General features: G+C 35.2%; 1 protein-coding gene across 7 annotated transcripts in view; it reads right to left on the minus strand.

Annotated features, from left to right (window-relative positions):
- Positions 1–969: 969 nt before the first annotated feature.
- dlgap4b (discs, large (Drosophila) homolog-associated protein 4b) overlaps positions 970–21,020 on the minus strand; it is a 172,799-nt gene continuing 152,748 nt past the window's right edge. For all 7 annotated transcript variants that reach the window (XM_058777887.1, XM_058777890.1, XM_058777888.1 and 4 more), the window contains 6 exons: positions 13,921–14,309; positions 12,960–13,051; positions 11,269–11,780; positions 7,128–7,219; positions 6,309–6,464; positions 970–4,594 (listed from right to left, as the gene is read on the minus strand). In XM_058777887.1, coding sequence (XP_058633870.1) covers positions 4,376–4,594; positions 6,309–6,464; positions 7,128–7,219; positions 11,269–11,780; positions 12,960–13,051; positions 13,921–14,309 — 1,460 coding nt within the window. In that variant the 3' untranslated portion in view covers positions 970–4,375. The remainder of the gene's footprint in view (positions 4,595–6,308; positions 6,465–7,127; positions 7,220–11,268; positions 11,781–12,959; positions 13,052–13,920; positions 14,310–21,020) is intronic.

A 21,020-nucleotide genomic window follows, 5' to 3' on the forward strand; every position in this document is an offset into this window, starting at 1 on the left:
AAATTAAAAATGTTTTTAATATAAATAAAAGTATTTTCTGACTTGATTAAAAACTTTAGCTATATAACTATATTATATTTATAATATATAAAATAACTATATATTTTATGAAATATTTATGCAATCTAAATCTATAATGTAACTTACAATTATATATATATATATATATATATATATATATATATATATACATTTTAAATAAAATATTGTCTATTTATAATAATTTTTCTGTTTTTCTTTATTTTCCACCCATCTTTGATTAGTATTATGTTAGCTTTAAGAGAAATTTTAATTTAACATTTTTTATTTTGTTATAAAATTATAATAATCTTCCTATCCAACATTAATAAGCTGTGTACCCTACTTACAAGGGAAAATGTTCATATCGATGAATTTCTGTTGGTGTGTTTGTGTGAGTCTGAACCAATATAACCAGTATATTTCACACCTGTTGAACCGAAAAGTTCTAAAGTTCAAATATATTCACATCATACATGGACCATGACAGGACATGCAACATTATGTTTCTGAACAACAAAATGTTTAACTTTGCCAACATTGTCTGAACATTAAGGCCCGTTGGAAGAAAAAGCTCTTTAGATAAGTGCAGTATCTGTAGGAAATGGTTCAGCGTTTGCTTGCATGCAGATCAGATTTGTGATGTATTTTCTCAACGCCTGTGGCAAATCTCACTCTTTCATATGCAGGAATGTGCAGTTCACAGTCACAGAGAACAACAATTCCTCTAAACTCTGAAAAGAGCTGCTCATATTTCACTTCTGCAGCTACAGCTGAGTGTGTGTCACATTCTGACCTGTAGCGTTCTTTGCAGATGGAGAAAAATGGGTTTCAAAAGACTGAGACTACCATTGGAAATGTAGTTTTTTGTTTTGTTTTTTACAATTTAAATGAGGGAATATCTATATCTATATATAGGGTGCTGAGAAAGAATAAAGAGTCACAAACACATTTGAACTTAACTCAGATTTACTGTATTTCTTACTAAACAAAAGACCCTGACATACACAGCCTAAACTTCATATAGCATTAGACATATTGAACAAATCCTAGTCAGTAAAATATGTGCTTGTTTCATAAAATATTGATTATCAATCTTTATAATAATAATAATAATCTTAATTCTTGTTGCTACAAACTCTTGCATTTAGATGATTTATTGTCTGACGACCCCCAAAAACTAGTAAAACACAGCTGAAGAAAGAGAGAGCGTCACGTCAGGTGGATGTGGAGATCAGAGAGGGTTCGTGGGTCATAACCCGACCGCTGCCGTCTTACTCCACTGCTCGGTCACTTAACAGGTGTATAAAAGAGTTTATCTAGTATCCAAGCAGCTTGAACAGAGAGGCGCTGAACACAAATCCCTGTGTTGCAAATGAGAGTTTCTCCGAAACGCATCTGCTGCTCCAGATCCAGGTGAACGGTGTTTCCGTGATCCATGTCCTCGGGGAAGCCCACAAACATGATCCAGATCACATGTGAACATACAGCCGGACATGATCGGGAAATGAATGATGTGACAACACTGAAACGCCGGACAGTGAAAAACACAGGTCGTCAGGTGGAACATTTAAAGACATTCAACTGATACAATGATGTTTTCATAGAAAAAGATTGAGGCAATAAGAATAAATGATCATAACATGGTATCTATAGAGCGAATAGTCAAATAAAATGCGTGTTTTTGCAAACACAGGTGTTGGTTGATTCGTCTGTGTTTCTCAGTGTGCTTAAAACATTCATGTCTGTTTCCATATGAGACGCTTCAGCATCACAAACTACAACCATAAAACATCCGCTTGCTGAATCCCTGAACAGAATTGATGTTGTGCATATACACAAAATGCAGTGACGTGATGATTCAAGACTCAAAATTATGCATTTGGTGAACAACTGCTCGTGAAAATAAAATAAATAAATAAATAAAATATTGGATGTCACCTTTTATGATTTTATTTTATTTTATTTTGAACATGCGTTTGTTTTTCAATTTTCGGATTCGTCACTTTAATGCATTTGGATGTTTACTTTTTTTTTTTTTAAATTAATAAATAAAATTATTTGAAAATAAATTAAAGGTATTATGAAATAACTATCATGATGTATAAACACCATGAAATATAGAATATATATACAAATTATTTTTATTTAAGTTCTATAAATGCATCGTAGTAGAATTTTTGTGCTTATCTCTGCAGATTTAATTGGGGAAATAGTACCAAAGGCTGGTAAAACATTAATAAATCAGGTTTCCCACAGGAGAGGAGTGATCTGATCTGAGCCTCGAGTTCACTAAACACAGGATATGAGTAGCATTCAGATACTCCTGCACATGATTATTCTGGGTTATCTGTGGCTGTCAGACGTTTGCAGGGCTGAATATGAGAGGACTGAGACATTCAGCAGGCGTCAACGACTCGACCGACACCAAATGGAGGGAACGACCGGGAGAGGCTGCAAACTGAAGAGAAGCAATTCACACCATCAGCGGCCCAATGACACACAATAGAGGCCAATCAGCGGCAGTTTGGGGACATTTGTCACTGAATGCAGAGCTGCAACAGTTCATGACAATGTATGTGATCAAAAGTAAAGTATAAAGTTAAAGAGTTTGGGGTCAGTAAGATTTTAAAAATGAACATTTTTATTCAGCAAGGATGCATTAAATTGATCAAAAGTGACAGTAAAGACATTTATAACGTCACAAAAGATTTCCATTTTAAGTAAATGCTGTTCTTTTGAACTCTCTGTTCAACAAAGAATCCTGAAAAATAAAGTGTGTCACGGTTTCCACAAAAATATTTGTCAGCATATTTGTTTTCAACATTGATAATAATTAGAAATGTTTCTTGAGCTGCAAATCAGAATATTTGAATGATTTCTGAAGACTGGAGTAATGATGCTGAAAATGCAGCTTTGATCACAGGAATAAATTACATTTTAACAGATATTCACATAGACAGCTATTTTAAATTGTAATAATATTTCAAAATTGTATTGTTTTTTTTTTTTTTAAGTTTTTTTTTTTTTAAATCAAATAAATGCAGCCTTGGTGAGGACAAGAGACTTTTAAAACATAAAAATCAAACCTACCCCAAACTTGTTAATGGTAGTGCATGGAAAGAGCAGTGAGAAACAAGCAGTAAGTTTGTATTGGACACATCAGATTAAGTCACATTAAATATATAAAGGATGAAATTAATAAAACTAAGATTTCTTAATTTGCAGTTTTATCAAATGCTTTAAAAAAAAAAAAAAAACATTTTCTAACAATTCCAAGTCCAAATTGAACCACATCAAATGTGTATTTGCAATTCTCTGTATTTGTGAAAATTCCCAGTAAAGAGTTTCTCAAGAGTTTACAACATCCCTGAACAACAGTTACAGAAGAGTCTGCTTTATCTAGTCAAATCTGTCATATTCAAATACTATATTTAAACTAACAGGACAAAAAAACGGGAGAAATGATGAGGAGCGACAAGTACAGATTTGTGCAGTTTGAAAGAGAAACTGGACGATGAAAAGGAACGAAGAATCGTATTTAGCTCTTAAGTTTTATCACACCGTCAAAGCGTCTACACTACGTGTTTTAGGGAGTGCTGATTAAATTGTGATATTATAATCTTTGATATTGCTACAAGGGTCGTAAAGTTACCCACAATAATGATCCACAGGCACTTCATTCAATAAAACATCAGGTTAGGTTGCTTTCCTTAAAGCAAAGCAGAAATAACAAGAACTATTAGGATTGAAAACCTGTTTAAACTCATGAGCACTGGACAACCGTGAGACTTCGGGACCTGAGATGGAGACAGGTTTCATTTGATACACCACAAACGCATGATTTGTAAACATCAAAACATGGAAAAATGGAAGAGCGCCACCTGCCATCTGTTTATCAACCAGCAGCTGGTGCGACGTTCACAGACGTTTCTATCGCTTCCATCGATCCGAACCGTTAACAAAAGACGAGGAGCATCTCTGGTGGAGGAAGAAGAAGAGAAACCGAAGCGTGTAACAGGAAGACGTGGATTCCCGCGGGGAAAGACGCGCGTGTTTCGACGATACAGGAGTTCTTATCCAAAATATTAGAACATTTAAAACAATCTGATAGAATTTAGGACAATAATCATAATCAACAGCAGTCCGATATTAATTATCATATCAATAATAATATTATTAATCGCAACTAATAAGATTGGTTGTGAGGTTTTCCTTGGCAGTCTGTTTGCACTGCGTGGTTTCCGTCCCTCTCTCTCACCTCTGTTTATTAAACGTCACCAAGACAAAAGACAAAAGCTGCTTTTGGTGTTGTGTGTGACGCCGGAGCCCTTGAGCTTGTTCGCTGTGCGTCTCCTCAGAGCCGCGTCTGCGCCTCGGGCACGTAGATCTCGATGCTGTCGGCGCTCTCGGTGGCCGAGTTCTGCTTGACGGACTGAGCTCTCTTGGCCGCCATGAGCCGCTTGCGAGCCTCCTGTCTCTGTTTGTCCACCGTGTCGTTGCTCTTCTCTCGGCCCAGGGCTGGTTTACTCTTCCCAGGCTTCTTGGGCACCGGAGGAGCCTGTTTCTGGTTCTCCTGAACGTCACATGACCGGAAAGATCAGAAACAGAGAGACACAAACCATAAGAAACTGGCTCTTAATGCATTTCTGTTCTGGAGTCAGTGTTGTTACGGTTTACTAGGCGTGTAACGGGTGTGTGAATCCCTTCCTCTTTACTACTAGTTTCAATGTGAAATAAACATGAATGAACATCGTGTTCATTCATGTTTTTATTCACGCATTAAAACGGCTTGTAAACAAAATGTCACGTAGCTTTTTATTTATCGGTTTCACAGCTCGTTAGTTCACCAGAGAAATGAAGTCTACAGAAGAGCATTTTGCCAAATATTAGACTATACACTCATTATATTTTACTTTACCTGTTAGTGATGTCTTAATTATTTAATGTAGGCTATATTTAAATAAATCTTTTATGAAACAAGTTATGAGTGCAATTTACATGTTTGCATACAATTTTTTCATTTTTAAATAAATAGTAATTAAATTGAAGTTTGGGCTCTGTTGTTACTTGTAGCCTTCTAGTAGGCCAAATGTAAATGGGCTCCCTATAGTTTAGAGCAGAAGAAGATTTTTATAGATTTTTTTTAAATTATTATTTTATGAGTTAGACTTAGAAGAAAATATTAATTCTAACTTAAAACATTGTTTGAAAAATAAATAAATAAATAAATAAATAAATAATAATATATCCTCCTGCTGTACCGAAACCATACCGAACCGTGACGTCAAAACCGAGGTACGCACCGAACCGTGTACCGTTACACCCCTACTGTTTACTAAAACAAAAGATATTCAGAATAATTTTTGGTAACGGAAATAAAATCAAATATAAACATATTTATCAATATAAACTTGGCAATTAACTGAAAATAAGTTTGAGTATTAAAATTACTAGTAAAGTACTAGTAAGAAAAAAATTCAGCAAGGATGCATGAAATTGGCCAAAATAGACTGTAATAACATTTATAATGTTACAAAAATGTCTATTCAAAAGAAATACTGTTCTTTTGAACTTTCTATTCAAAGGATCCTGAAAAATAAAATGCGTCATAGTTTCCGAGCAGCAAAAACAACTATTATTAATAACTGAGTAGCAATAATAATTGACAATAATTACACCGTCAATCAGAATATTAGAATGATTTCTGAAGATCATGTGACACTGAAGACTGGAGTAATGATGCTGAAAATACAGCTGCGCATCACAGAAATAAATTACATTTGAACCTACATTACAGTAGAAAACCATTCTTTTAAATAGCAATAATATTCCACAATAATACTTAAATTATTGTTGCTGCATTTTTTGTCAAATAAATGCAGCCTTGCTGAAGAGACTTCCTTCAAAAACATTAAAATATCTTAATGATTCTAAGCTTTTGACAGTTAGAGTAAATTAAAGCTAAACAGAAATATATCTATATATATATATAAAAAAGTCACAAGCACAGGACAAAATTACTAAAACCTAAACTTATATTTAAGTAGCATTTTTATTTTGGTTAAAGTTGACGTATTATAATTACTAAAGCAATGAATTTGAGCTAAACAGGAATATTAAAAACAAAACAAAATGTCTAAAAACTGAAAATATAAAAATAAAAGCTAATTCCAAATACTAACAAATACTATAAACAATACTGTTCTGATTTGAATGTCTAGTATATTTACAATTTATCATCTGCATGGCATTTATTTCTATATTTATTTCATTAGCTGTGTTTGTACCTGCTTCTCCGGCGAGTCTCCTTGCAGCTTCCAGTCGTTTGATTTGAGATGATAAAGCTCATCAAACTTGAGGCTGATGTCTTCTATTGAGAGCTGAAGAAGATCCCAAAACCCAGCCAGATCTTGAGCCGTGGGTCTCGGGTTTGCGTTCACATTCTGAACAGACAGGGAAAAAATTGATACGGAATAGCATTTCACACAAGTTTATCTTCAGTTGTCCACAAGGGGGCGACACGTCTCAAGAAAAGTAGTTCTGTTGCTCTTGGCGTTTTCTGATTCTGAGAAGCTGATTTGATAACTAATGCTGAACTTCAGTCAGAACGGATGCTGTATTTGAGTTGACGTACAAAAACACAGCACTTTCAAAGAGCCTCACGAGAGAGATTCTGAGGAATGTGTGCAACCTGTTGAGTTTCATAGTATTTATTATTTTTTCATACTATACACGTCTATGGGGTACCGACATTCTTCAAAACGTCTTCTTTCATGCTCAACAGAAGAAAGAAACTCATACAGGTTTGGAACAACTAGGGTGAGTAAATGATGACAGAAGTTGCATTTTTGGGAGAACTGTCACTTTAATGAACACAAGCAGAATGAATTTGTGTATATTGTGTGTAAAATCACTCTTACATAAATTGTTGCACTAAACTGAAGATAGCAGCAGTTTTGCGAATAACATACACAAATTTATTTTGCTCCGTATGCTGTGTACTTCTGTCTCAGCAAATGAAACGCTGAAAATAAATCATTTTTGTTTCACTGACTAAATAAACAACACAGGAGCATTTTGAGCTTGAACTGCTGTGATTGACCTACCAGGTTTTGTTCACACAGGCCTCTGAACTGCTGGAACTTCTGAGACATGAGGAGCTGAGCGCAGCCCACCGCGCTACGGACCTTCCCCAAAACTACAGACAGAGAGAGAGAGAGAGAGAGAGACACAGAGAGAGAGAGAGAGAGCAGAGATCTGTAAGCGTTTAGCAGAAAGAGCCGAGGAAAACTAATGAACTGAACCAGGCGAACAGACAAACAGAGACTGTGAAGAATGGTGGAAACACCAGAGCTGCTCAGAACACATGTAATTAACCTAATTAATGAGGCACTTTGTTTCATTCATTTAGAGAAATCAAAGCCTGTGTGCCACTTCAAAAGGTCTAACTAATTAGATCTAACCCTAACCCTAACAAAAACACCTCAAAACACACCACAGCAGTGTTACTGGAGTCATTTTATATGCTGCTATTGTATTTGTTAATATTTTGAATTAGCTCTTATTTCTATTTTTAGTCTTTTTATGTTTTAGTCATTTTAATTCTTTAATACTTCTATTTAGCTTGAATTCATTTTTCAGTTTTAGTAATTATAGTACTTCAACGTAAACTGATTTTTCAATCAGTCTTTTAAGTTTTCATCTAATATTTAGTATATTAATACATTCCTTTTTAATTTTAGCTTAAGTTTTATTCATTTTGTTATGTGCTTTTGTCATTTTTATTAGGTTCTTGATCTAACATTTAGAATATTAATACAGTACAATATTTAGTATAATAGTTTTAATTCTAATTGTGCTTTTGACACACACACATATATACATATATATATATATATATATATATATATATATATATATATATATATATATAAGAATTAAATTAGAATTAAAGCGAAGCGCACTTTGTAGACGATCAGCTCATGAACGATCAGCCTCAGAACGGCTCCGTTCACACTGAATGAATGCAGTGAACTCGTTTATTGCACGTGCTGTGAGTTTAGCATGCGTTTGTGAACGCAACGGCCACCAGTTAGGCTTTATTTTCACGGCAGACGATCACAGCATTTCACTAGATTTGTAGTGGGAGACAGGTTTTTGTAAGCACGTTTTCACTGAAGCTGGAGTTTTCCTTCAGAATAAAAGCTTAAAAGCACAGCATGAATTTAAATGCAGTGCAAATTCAAACGGTCTCTTTCGAGTGTAGAAATTAGGAAAGTATTGTAATTTCACTACTGTAATGTAAAGCAAAAATAATATACCTATGAAATATTAATTTGCATTTATTTTACAGTGCAGTTGTTTTACAATATATGGCTATTACTGTCATTATTATTATATTCTAATTTGTTTGGCTTCCTAAAACACCGGCGTGAATGTAATTTAGACTGAGACAGTATATCACAAATAAAAAGAGGGTTGCGTCCCCTTTAAAGTTCAGGCACAAGTCAATTCACTGATTTTTTTTCTGACTTAAGTTTTCTTAGTTAAGAAACATGGGTTGGAGCTCTTAATTGTGAACTCTCAAAATGCATTAGATAGAATAATTCAACTTTAAAATGTACATTCTTCATTTGTCTTTTTTTATTTTATTTTTTTTAATATTGCAATAAATATCATAACGTGGACATAATCGTATCGTGAGATTTTGATATCGTTACATCCCTTACATATATATATGTAGCTTTATTTATTTAGTTGCCAAGGCAACATTTCTAATTAGTTCATTTTTTTTTTCAGGTTTTGTACGTTTTTTTTATGTAATATTTATATTTTATTAGCACTGTATGCCTGACTAAATAATTAAAATCTAAAAGGTTTCTAAATAAAGCAAATATAATTACCGCAGCATAAAAACAATAGGATGGGAATAAATGGATGCGTCTAGGCCAGTGTGTGTGATTATGTGTGTGCATCTTCACAGCTTTCTCAGATGTAAACACACTGATTTGTATTAATCATGTAGATTAGAGCACTTCATCGGAATAAACACCTTTCTATTTGCTGGTTTGATATACAGTATGACACACACACACACACACACACACACACACACAGAAAGAAACACATCACATACATGTGACCCTGAGCACAAAACCAGTCATAAGTCGCTGGGGTATATTTGCAGCAATAGCCAACAATACATTGTATGGGTCAAAATGATTGATTTTTCTTTTATGACAAAAATCATTAGGATATTAAGTAAAGTTTATGTTCCAAGAAGATATTTTGTAAATTTCCTACCATAAATATATAAAAACTTAATTTTTGATTAGTAATATGCATTGCTAAGAACTTCATTTGGACAACTTTAAAAGTCGATTTTACCAGAATATTTTGATTATTTTAAACCCTCAGTTTCTAGATTCTCAAATAGTTGTATCTCGGCAAAATATTGTCCGATCCAAGGTTATTTTCGTAAACGAAAACTGAAACTAAGACTAAAACTATTGGTCAAAAAACATTTTCGTAAACTAAAATAAAATTAAAATTTCTAAATAAATGAAAAACTAAAACTAAACGAAACTAACAACAGTAACGGAAAAACTAACGAAAATAAAATAATAATTAGCAAAAATAAATAATCGTGTTCGTGATTTAATAAGCTCCCATTCTGTGCCTGAAAGTCGGACCTGTGGTTGTTTAGGGAAACAGATGGCGCTTCATGCGCGTGAGCTGCGTCCTAAGCGGCTATTCACAGAGAATGCGTTTTTGCATTTAAAAAACTAGACGCGGGCTATGAAATGGGAAATAACTATAATAATAATGCACACCTTACAGCACACGAACGTTTAAAAGCATGCTTGACGTGCGAGAACAACATGAGAGTGAGTTAACAGACACAGAATTAAAAGTTTTGGATGAGCTTTGAAGAGTCATTTTGTCACGCTTTGTGATTACTATGGTAACGTCCGCCTTGAATCCATGACACGAGCACCGCCTTGACTGTATAAAACACATCCAAAATAAGAGAAAGCGATAGCCGCGCTGTGTTTCCACCGCTGGCCGTGTAAAAGGGGCTTTAGATTGATTGCGTTGAAAGCGCGTGCGTGCTGGATCGGCTTGTCAAAGTAAAGTGCAAACATCATTTAAATCACCAGATCGCATTTATTTTTGAGTAGTATGAGGTTTCAAAGCATTTTAGATTGTTTCTTCTTATTGTGCACGTTCATAGAGGGAGATGGAACATACAGTAGCGTGCACCGGTGGCTCGTATGCGCAAAAAATCCAACACATTAATGCATTGAAAACACAGATGGACAAAAATTAAGTTTACAGAGTTTCAATGACGATTGCAAAGAACATGCCTGCGTCCCAATGTGCACACTGTCCATGCTAAAGTCTATCTGATATTAGTCATTTTTAATACTATTTAGGGCATATAGGGTGGATAGTATGCACATTGGGACGCAGGGCATGTTTCCTCAAATCCAGCACTGGAGGGCCATTAATCTGCAGAATTTAGCTCAAACCCTGATAAAACCTCAACTGCCTGATGCTGTCTAGTAACTCTGAAAACCTTGATTAGCTTGTTGTTTGTAAACTATTGGCATATTAAACAAGATTACATCTTTAATATGAATGAATATGAACATGAATGTGAATTAATAAATTGTATACATATAAATTGCATATTTTTGTTTTTTGTTGAATTGTAAAGAATAATTTTATTTTCATTATTAAGAGGTTTGCACAAGAGTTAACTGTAAACTGCAAACATTCAAATTTGCTAAAATTATATGTCTTGTTTGGTCTACACTGGAAGTGTCCATCTGTTAAACTATAATTACTAAAACTAAAACTGAAACTAAAATATATAAAACTAAATAGAAATGTGTTCACAAAATAAAAACTAAACTAAAACTAACAAAACCATTAATGAAACTAACTAAAACTAAACTGAAATTATAGGAAATTTGAAAACTATATTAAAATAAAAACTAATTTAAAAATTCAAAACTATAATATCCTTGGTCCGATCCTAACAAACCATGCATCAATGGAAAACTTATTTATTCAGCTTTCAGATGACTGTTAAATCTCAATTTAAAAAAAAATGACCCTAATGACTGGTTTTGTGGTCCAGGGTCACATATGTGAGACCATTTAGGGTCTTTAAATTTTGGAGGGCCACCCTACGATCTCTAGTCCATCAGAACACACCAAGGACCAGATATGCGGTCTTACCCTCCTCTGAGAGCTGGTGCTCTTTGGTCTCTTTCTCCATCTGATTGCACCATCCCTCCATCCGACCCGTCTCGGCCTGCAGGAGCTTCAGGAACCAGTGACCGTCCCGCCGGCACGCCGTGGCCCCTGTGGCCCCCGTCAGCGGTTGGGCGGGGCCCCCGTTCCCCGTCCCGTTCCCGCTCTCCAGCCAGGGGTCGGGCGGCGGGAGGGATGACGGGTCGAGGGCCGGATCCAGACTCTCGGAGAAGGACGAGGAGCTGCTCTGCGTGGTCGAGCGATTGGTCAGGATCTGTCGGGAGGGGCCACTGGTCGTCACCGCCACGTCGTTGTCATGGTTACCGTTGTCGAGGGACAGCTGCGGAGGTGAGTCCACCGACTGGCTGGCGCTGTTGACCATGACTTTCTTCTCGGTGTGTTTGGAGTTAGACAGGAACGTCAGTGACGTGAGCGAGAGATCTTGTGTGTCTGAGTCCGTCTCTTGCCGAGAGGCCATACTACTGGAGCGGCTGAAACTAACACACACACACACACACACACACACACACACACAGTCAAATTAGGTCACTTATCATATCAATTACGTGTCCAACTCCAGACATTCTAAACTACACACAGTCTCCCATTAGATTCTGTTGAACGCTGCACTAAACAAGCAGAAACTAGGCCATATTTGAGCTGGAGCATGAAAATATATGCCCTATCGAGCGAGTACAGCTTGGCTCGGGATTCTGGCATCTTCACAGGCCAGTGATGTTGGCATGAACTGCGTGCAGATCTGTGTTTGACATCCGATACACTGAGACAAAATTAAAGACAGAGTTTAATCAAGCGGGACAGAGCATTCCTTTAAAAGATGTTGAGCTGATTCTCTAATGCTTTCAGTCTACTACACTAAGAATGCCACTTAAAAAATTAAGGAATTCATTTATTAATATAAATAAACTTTAAAAAATTAAGGATTTAATTTATTAATATAAAAAACTTTTTAACTTGACAAACAAATATTTAAAATGATTTAATTAATGTTTTAGATAATTAAATTAAATGTAACAATAAAAAAATAATTTGAAATGCAGTTATGAAAATATTATTTTAATATTGTTCAAAATCATTTAATCGTTCAAAAAATGTTTTGAAAAAAAAAGAAGCATTTATTTGATTAAAAATACAGTAAAATCAGTAATATTGTGAAGTATTATTACAATTTGAAATAACTCTTTTCTATTTGAATATATTTTAAAATATAATTTATTTCTGTGATGACAAAGCTTGTTAAACACCATTTGTTTAATATTTTTGTGGAAACTGAGATCCATTTCTTTCAGGATTTTTTGATGAATAGCAAGTTCAAAAGAACAGCATTTATTTGAAATAGAAAACTTCTGTTTATATTATAATTTAATTATAAATGTCTTTACTGTCATTCTGGTCAATTTAATGCTTCCTTGGTGAATAAAAGTATTATTTTCTTGTAAAAAACATATCTATATAATAACTGATTTTTCAAAACAGAGCTGGTTGGTTTGGTTCAAGACTCTCTTTACTGATGAATCTAGAAAAACTGAATGAGGAAAAATACTTCCAGTACCAAGCCAAGGCTGCTGAAAAAGTGGCTGTTTACAGTTGAGTTCTGTTTCTGAGACAAGGTTTATTATACAGTGAGCAAGAAACAGGAAGTGAAACAAACTCACGTCCAGCCGTCCTCCACTTGAACTCCGATCGACTGGAATCTGGCCAGCGGTGGCGTCTCTACTTTAGCCTGGATTTCCTGAATACAGTCGACCTGCAAACAGCAGTGAAATATCAGCACTCAACTTAAAGGGGTCATATGATGCGATTTCAAGTTTTCCTTCGTCTTCGGAGTGTTACGAGCTGTTTGTGCATAGATAAGATCCGTGAAGTTGCAAAGACTAAAGTCTGAAACCCAAAGAGATATTCTTTATAAAAGTTAAGACTCGTCCATGCCTTCGTAAAACGGCTCATTCAAACACTCCCCACATGTCTACGTAAGATTTGCATAACACCACCCAAATGTTCACGCAAAGAAAGAAGGCATAACTTTTATTCTCGCTCTAGTATTGTTGTCGTGGAGACGCTGTGTGTTTCAGAAAAGCGTTGCAGAGAGGAGCAATAATAATATATGGTATGTGGAAAATAATGTGTTTTTTGAACCTGAAACCACGTAAACACATTGCATTACACCAATACACTAAATAATGTTATTTTTTTAGCATCGTCATGAGTATGGTTGGGAATCGAAAATCTATTAATAAATTCCATGAGATTTTTACTCATATTTTTTTTCTTCAGAATTGTGAGAGAACTACAACCTCCATTAAAAAAAAGTCTCAATTTATCCAAAATCATGGAGCTCCATTTTGCACACAAACAGCTCTTAATCGAGCCCAGTTTTTATGAAGCCGGCTGATTTTTATGTTCATGGTATTCAGCAGCAATTAAATGTTTTGCAAAAAGAGACACAGAATAAATATGTTTGATATCTAAATGCATCTAATTCTTATTTAACCACATTGGAATCGATAAAATTCAAACGATACACAACCCTAGTCATTTGACCCCTTTAAAGAAGGTCTGCAACACTAAAATCCACTCATATTGAAGAGTGTGACAGCCTGAGCTCAATAAACTCACTTGAATCCCAATGGAGGAGAGTTTCCGTCTCGGGACGGGGTCTACAGGGGGTTTGTTCGCAGCGAGCGCCTCCCCCTTCACCTGCTCATGATGGGACTCTCGGAGCGGGTTGGGAGAGATGACCACGGCCGCCGGGATCTGGGGTTCACGGGGCGGTGCTACAGGAAGCTGGGGTCGTGACCCTTTGGCCAGGCTGTCGAGGCTGTCGGAGGAGTTGCTGCGTCCTGATTGGCTGTTGGCCTCGCTCTTGCGGTCGTGGTGGTCGGGGTAGAAGTCCTGCGCGGACTCGGTGCTGCTCTGCACGGTGACGGAGATGAAGGGTTTGGAGGTGGTGCGAGGGGGAACAGGAGGCGGAGCCACCTTCTTACAGGAGGTCATACATGTGGAGACTGCAGACACGGAGAAAAACAAACATAAAACATTAGAGTGATGAAAAGATATTTGACACGTCATTCAAACTTAGTATGCAAGACATGAAATCACTTCGGTGGTTGACGTGATGTATATTTGAATGTATGCAAGTACACACACACTCTTTATTTATTTATTTTTTTTAACCGATACTGATATCTGGAGACAGTGAGACTATTTTTCCCGTAATTTATATGCACAACCCTGCCCTGTTTAACATCATAATAACTTAATGATTAATAGACTACACTACAGCAATGAATGTATAACATACATAATGAATATATTCCTCTTATACAGCTTAATATATCTTAACACACACACACACAAAAACCCAACTGCAGTTTCACTGAGATTAATTGGAAGGCAAAATAAAAAAAAAACATGATTTTTGAGAATTGTTAAAAACGGAGTTATCTGTTTTTGCAAATGAACTCTTCATATACATACACACACATACATACATACATATATATATATATATATGTGTATGTATGTATATCTATATGTATATATGTATGTATATGTTATATCTTAATATAACATAACTAAACTATAATTAAATATATGTAACTAAATATTATATCTTATATCTTAATATATAACAGCATAGCATATATAAATACATATATAATTATTATTATTTAAATAATATTTGAAATACATTACTTAATAATTATTATTAAATATGTATGACTTTTAAATTTGTTTTAAATGTTCACAAATGTATTTTCATCTTTGTTTTGATGCATCAAAATCTCCATAAAAGGGTCATTAATTTAGTACTATTAAAAGTGACTTAGAAAATTTAAAATACATATAAAATCATAATAAATTCAAATTAATTGTCAGAATACACATATGAATAGAATTTCTTTCCCCAAATTATTTTTTCCATAATTGATATGCACAGTCCTGTTTGACACAATAATTAAATGATTGTTAGGCTACAACAATGAATACATAATATACATGAATATCTTAAAAACAACTACAATGTAATATATACAACCAATTATTATTATTTTTTTTTTTTTAAATAATATTGATGTCTTGCTATCTAAATGATAACAGATTTATTTTGATGCTATGCAAGTTGCTCCTGTAAAAGGTTAAATAATTATTCACTAGTGCTATTAACAGTAACGTAAAGATTAAAAATATATTTCAATTCACTGTAAATTCATAATTATAAATTCAAATTCAGACAAGAGTATATACATTTATAAAACTGAATATTAAAGCTGACTCAAACACACAGACTTGCAAAGGCAAAGATCGATGAGCAAAATCAAAGGCTGTTGGCAACAACAACAATAAATCTATGTACTATTAACAACTAGCACTAATTCTCAGCTGTAGTCTGGTCTCATCCTCACAGCTCTCAGCGTGTATATGTGTCCGTGTGTGTGTGTGTGTGTGTGTTTTGTCCATGTTTATGATGGCAGTGACTCTGACGTCAACACAGCCTGCGACCTTTCTTTCCAACAACACAGTTGTTTTTCCAGCCCACAGCGGCCCCGAAATGTATCTGGACTCCAAAGCCACGCTAAAATCTCTGCATGTCACTGCATTAGGTAACAAAATATCAGTAAAGAAAGATTCACAAACACACTAAAATATCTGATGCACAGATTATGCTGCATTTGAGTGCATAAGAGTATTTGACTTCATTAATCTATCAGCCGTTTTTAATGGGTTACTGGATATAAATCAAGACAGAGAGAGAAATAAAGTGGATTACATTTACATTATGCATTTAGCAGATGCATTTCTAAAAAGTGAATTACAAAAGAGTAACAAAAGCAATCCACCAACAATATTCGTAATATACGATGCCTGGTTTATCAGACAACTAGATTAGGAAGCAAGCTAAAGAAGAGGAGAAATGCAGAGAAGAGAAAGATTTTATTTTGCCCAATATATGTCCGTTGTTACCCCAGTGTGTGTGTGTGTCTCAGTGTGAGTTCACAGCGCCGCAGCACTCGGGTGGAGTTGGCAGACGGAAACGATGGCAAACATAACAAGCCCACAGGAATCCTGTGTGTCGTAAATCTGAGCGTCAGAGCCGTATATGTATGTTTCATACTCAAACATTACGCAGAAACTACATGCTGCCACTAAACACAAAAATTCAGATCCAGCATAATATTCTTAAAAACTTTCCTTTCCTAAAACGACAAAGCCATACTGAGACTCCAAACACATTTAGTGCAGCTGTACATGTTAAAAGAGCTCTCATGACAGCTCATAAGCCCAGCGCAAACTCTCAAAGACATTCGCAAACATACGGACAAAAGCTGATCTACATGTTAAAACGGATGAGTCAGCATCAGTTCCTGAATGTATGAAGGGGAAGATGGTTGGCTAGTCGATTGCTGAGGTCAGATTGTTTATTTACTGTGTTAAAGGGGATAAATTTAGAGATGCAACTTGGTGTTTCTGCGAATGAATCATCAGGGCAAGTTCTTCTAAAAAAACTCCAATCAAAATAACTCACACTCTCTCTAAAACTGGTGGTTGAGGAGATTCCCCTTTCTATGTAAAGCACTCTGAGTACCCGGAAAAGCGCTATATAAATGTAACAAATTGTCATTATTAATATTATTAAAACAACTTTGCCTAGTGGGTTATTGGATCATTTTAACCAAATGCCAATTATTAAATGTAGATATTATCTTATGTGCAATCCGTCTGGCTCACGTTCATTATTTCCCAATGAAACACATTTCAAATTATTTATCATTGAATTTCCTGTTTCCTCTGAACTGACACAAATTACATAGGTAAAATGGGTTGCGACTGGCAATTGTTTTTCTCTGCGTTGGAAAAAATGATGTTAAATGCAATTGCTGCATCCCAATTCGCTTACTTATATTACGCCCTAAAAGTGCGGAAGAAGTACATACTTCTGAGTGAGTAGCTTTGGGAGATACTGTACTTCGTCATAATTGCATCTTCAACGAACCGCTCTGTCCCTAATGCATCCGGTCACCATTTACACTGCCACTTTAGATACTGATTATTGATTACTCAAACCCCTTTATCTAAACCCCTGTTTAACCATCGGCCTCACATATCTGCCATATTTGTAGTTTTTAACACTTTTTATTTGTGTTTGTAATTCTAATTGAATCCTCGTCCTACGAGCGATTTTTTTGCTCATAGATTGTGGGCAATATTAGCATGGATCTGCACTTCGACATACTACAATTTGGGACACACTAATTCTAATTTTGAATACTATTTAGGATGGACAGTATATGTGAATCGGGACCATTTGATGACATAGAAAACCAGAGGACAATAAATATCTCGTGAAGCAAAAAGCAAATGACAGACGTGTTTTCTCAACATACATATCATATTTATTAATTGTCAGGTGGAAAGATCTTCTGCAAACATTGATTGGTCGATGTGTGTTTGTGATTAAGGCGGGAATGTAACATGACAAGCTAAAGGCCACCAACAAATATCTGTTTGCGTGCCTTAATATCTAAGAGCTTGATTCCTCAAACTTACTCAATATCAGATGTTTTCTGGTCTCAAATGATCCAGACGTTACAAAGCAGCGTCAATTCCTACATTTTTGTTGTGACGGTTAAATTTGCTTTTCAGCTTTTAGAGACAAACACCTTAAAATCCACCAAATTTCAATTCAGAAGTGTCCATTCGCACATCTAAAACTCTCTTTATAGTGATGCCTTCACATCTTAAATAGTGAAATAGTGAAGCGACTGTGACATTAGCTGAGTCAACACTGGTGCGGTGTGTGTGAGCCATCCAGTCTGACTAATGATGACTTTATTATTCAGGTGTGGCCATGATCGCAATAATCCTTCGTTCTCTTCAGTATTCACATCTGTGCCTTCACAGACTGTCTGAAAGAGCATTTCAGAAAGGTTTCATTCGCTGGAATTCAACAGTAAGGGGGCCATAATGAAATCCGCATTAGATGCAGCTGGTTTATTTTTACGGGTCTGTTTGGAGCAGCTGCTGTAATGTCTGTGTCAGCATCCTAGATCGCCTGTGGAAAGACTCTACGCTTCTGCATAAATCATTCATTAGGCTAGAAATCCCGGGTTTCTGAAAAGCAGAGGCCTGCTTGCGCGAATGAATTGCATTGTGAATGAAACGAGACATTTACTGAGCCATGAGGGAAGGTTAATAACTCACTGAACAACTCTAAAGCAGAGAGGATCTTGTTAATGACCGGTTCTTTGTGCGAAACCCAACTCAAAACCTTATTCTAGAAGCAAAGTACATTAAGCAGAAATCACTTCGGATGGAAAGCTCTCTATGATGATAGTTTTCAATTAGGACGTGCAGATCGATCCCATTAGCCATTACTAATTCCTCTTATGCTGTGTTATGTCAAAGTTTCAGACTAGAAATAAATCTTTGTCAAACTTTTAAAATGAAATAAAATAAAATTATTTTAAATAAATAAATGTTGAAAAAAAGGAACGAAAAACTCACTTAACCATTAACATGTAAAAACAACTGCAATTCCTTGCATTTGACACCAAATGTCTCCAAGATCTATTTAGGCTTACAACGCTTTTAAGAAAATGCAACTCAAGTCATATTTCAACTGTAAAAATCACAATAAATACACATTATTTTGAAACTACAGAAATACAATTTTGCATTAAGTAAAAATACTATATTACTTTTATAAGAATATAAAAACATTGAGAAAAATGACAATTACAAAAAAGTGTAAAAGTAAAATATCCAAGTGCATTAATGATTTTATTTTTTATTTTTGGAACAATGTGCTTAATTATCATGATAATTATGTTAATGCAAAAAAAATAATTATAGATAGATAGGCAGACAGATACACTGTAAAAAGTGATAAGTTGACTTAACTTAAAAAAAATTGAGTAAACCTGTTGCCTTAAAATTTTTAAGTAAATGATAATTAAAAAAATAAGTTAAGTGAATTGTCAAGTTCACTTAACTTTAAAAAAAATATATATTTACTTAATTTTAAGTCAACATCACTTTTTACAGCGTAGATAGATAGATAGATAGATAGATAGATAGATAGATAGATAATGTACATATGTTTGTAAATAAATGTTTATTAGCCAATAACCTGATGCACGTCTTCTTCAGTATTTTGCGAGAGCATTAAGACGTATTAATGAGCGATTAAGTGTTCCGCTGTCATCAATAAAGCCACACATGACTCATTTTAGTGTTTTGATGAACATTGCCATAGAAACGAGTCTGAGGATGTGAACAGCTCATGTTAGTCATCTTGTAATTACATAAATCCTGTCAAAGTATGAGTATGTGTCAGAGTATTAATATGTGATTCAGAAGGTGATTCTTACTGTTGCGTAGCGCCAGAAGACAAAACACCACTGTTACATCATCACTCCAACATTCCGCTCATGTCTGTGACATACATGCTGCAGAATTCCTCTCAGTCGCATTCCAGGTCTAGACGGAGCCTATTGTTGGAGAGGTCATGTTTGGGACAGTCATGTGACCTCATAAGCATGCTTTGTTTCATTACGATGTCAAGGTTTTCCCCATATTATTTTACTAGAGCGTTTCACCAACTCTTGTTTGATTTCGCATGGATTTTCAATATGTGACGTTTATGACAAACCAAATCTTATGAAAATCTGATGCACGGGACTGTTGCTGTTAATTCATGTTCATGGATCTTGACCTTTCCAATATGGCAGGTGTATTGTGGTAATAAGCATCTACTGCTAATGCAGCATCTTGGCATTAATAACCTCAACAGCCGCAGAGCTTCTAATCTGAGGTTTGTTCAATGCAAACTGAATGCCACATCAGAAAGTCTTTAAACATTGATGTAGCTCAGTTCACTTCCATTATTTTATTTTACTGTACAAAGAAACTAGATCAAACATGTTCTTTACGAGGGGAAAAACATTTTAATCCGCAATGCATTATGACATCTATTCCTCAAAACAATCTCTCCAAATGAGCTTGTTATGTTTGGCTGAATAATATTCTAGATGCTTTTACTGTTCTTTGGAAATCATTAGGAAAAATCCTGACTAATAATACAGCAAACAACAAAGCCTGTAAGACAGAAATAAGAAGCTTAATGTAGAATAATGCTTATAAATGCAACTGATGTAAAAACGTACAAATGACAATCAGGGTCATTGTTTTAGTTGCTTACTCAAGTGGAATGAACCGTCGGTGGAATATGAGCTCTAAATCGGAGCGGTGCGGTGACCAACGCCACTGGAATCTGTAAGGATTGGGTCATTATGTGGATTTGGCCTTTAGTGTGGGAAATGTGCAAAATATGGAAACTTTCCCATGACGAACAAAAACCATTAGAACATTTAGCATGGTTAAGATGTTTTTTGGCATAATGCGTGATAAAGCAGATGCGATGTGACAAATTTGATAATGTTGCATGACACAATAACAGCAAAGCTACAGTTCATGAGCCAAACTGTAGCTGATATGTTGTAGATGTAGATTAAATGCATCATAAAGCTCAACCGATGCACAATCACAGGTGTTTCGTCCACCCATTCCAATTTATTTAGATTTTTACTCACTTTTGCTTCCTTGGCTCTACTACACAAATACACACATCTCGAGTGTCAGATGATCAGACAGATAAAAAGTGTCATCACCATCCTGTCAAAATACATCAGCAGTCTCACATCTAACATCTATTT

This window comes from Onychostoma macrolepis, chromosome 06 (genome assembly GCF_012432095.1).
Source record: "Onychostoma macrolepis isolate SWU-2019 chromosome 06, ASM1243209v1, whole genome shotgun sequence".
Taxonomy (NCBI): domain Eukaryota; kingdom Metazoa; phylum Chordata; class Actinopteri; order Cypriniformes; family Cyprinidae; genus Onychostoma; species Onychostoma macrolepis.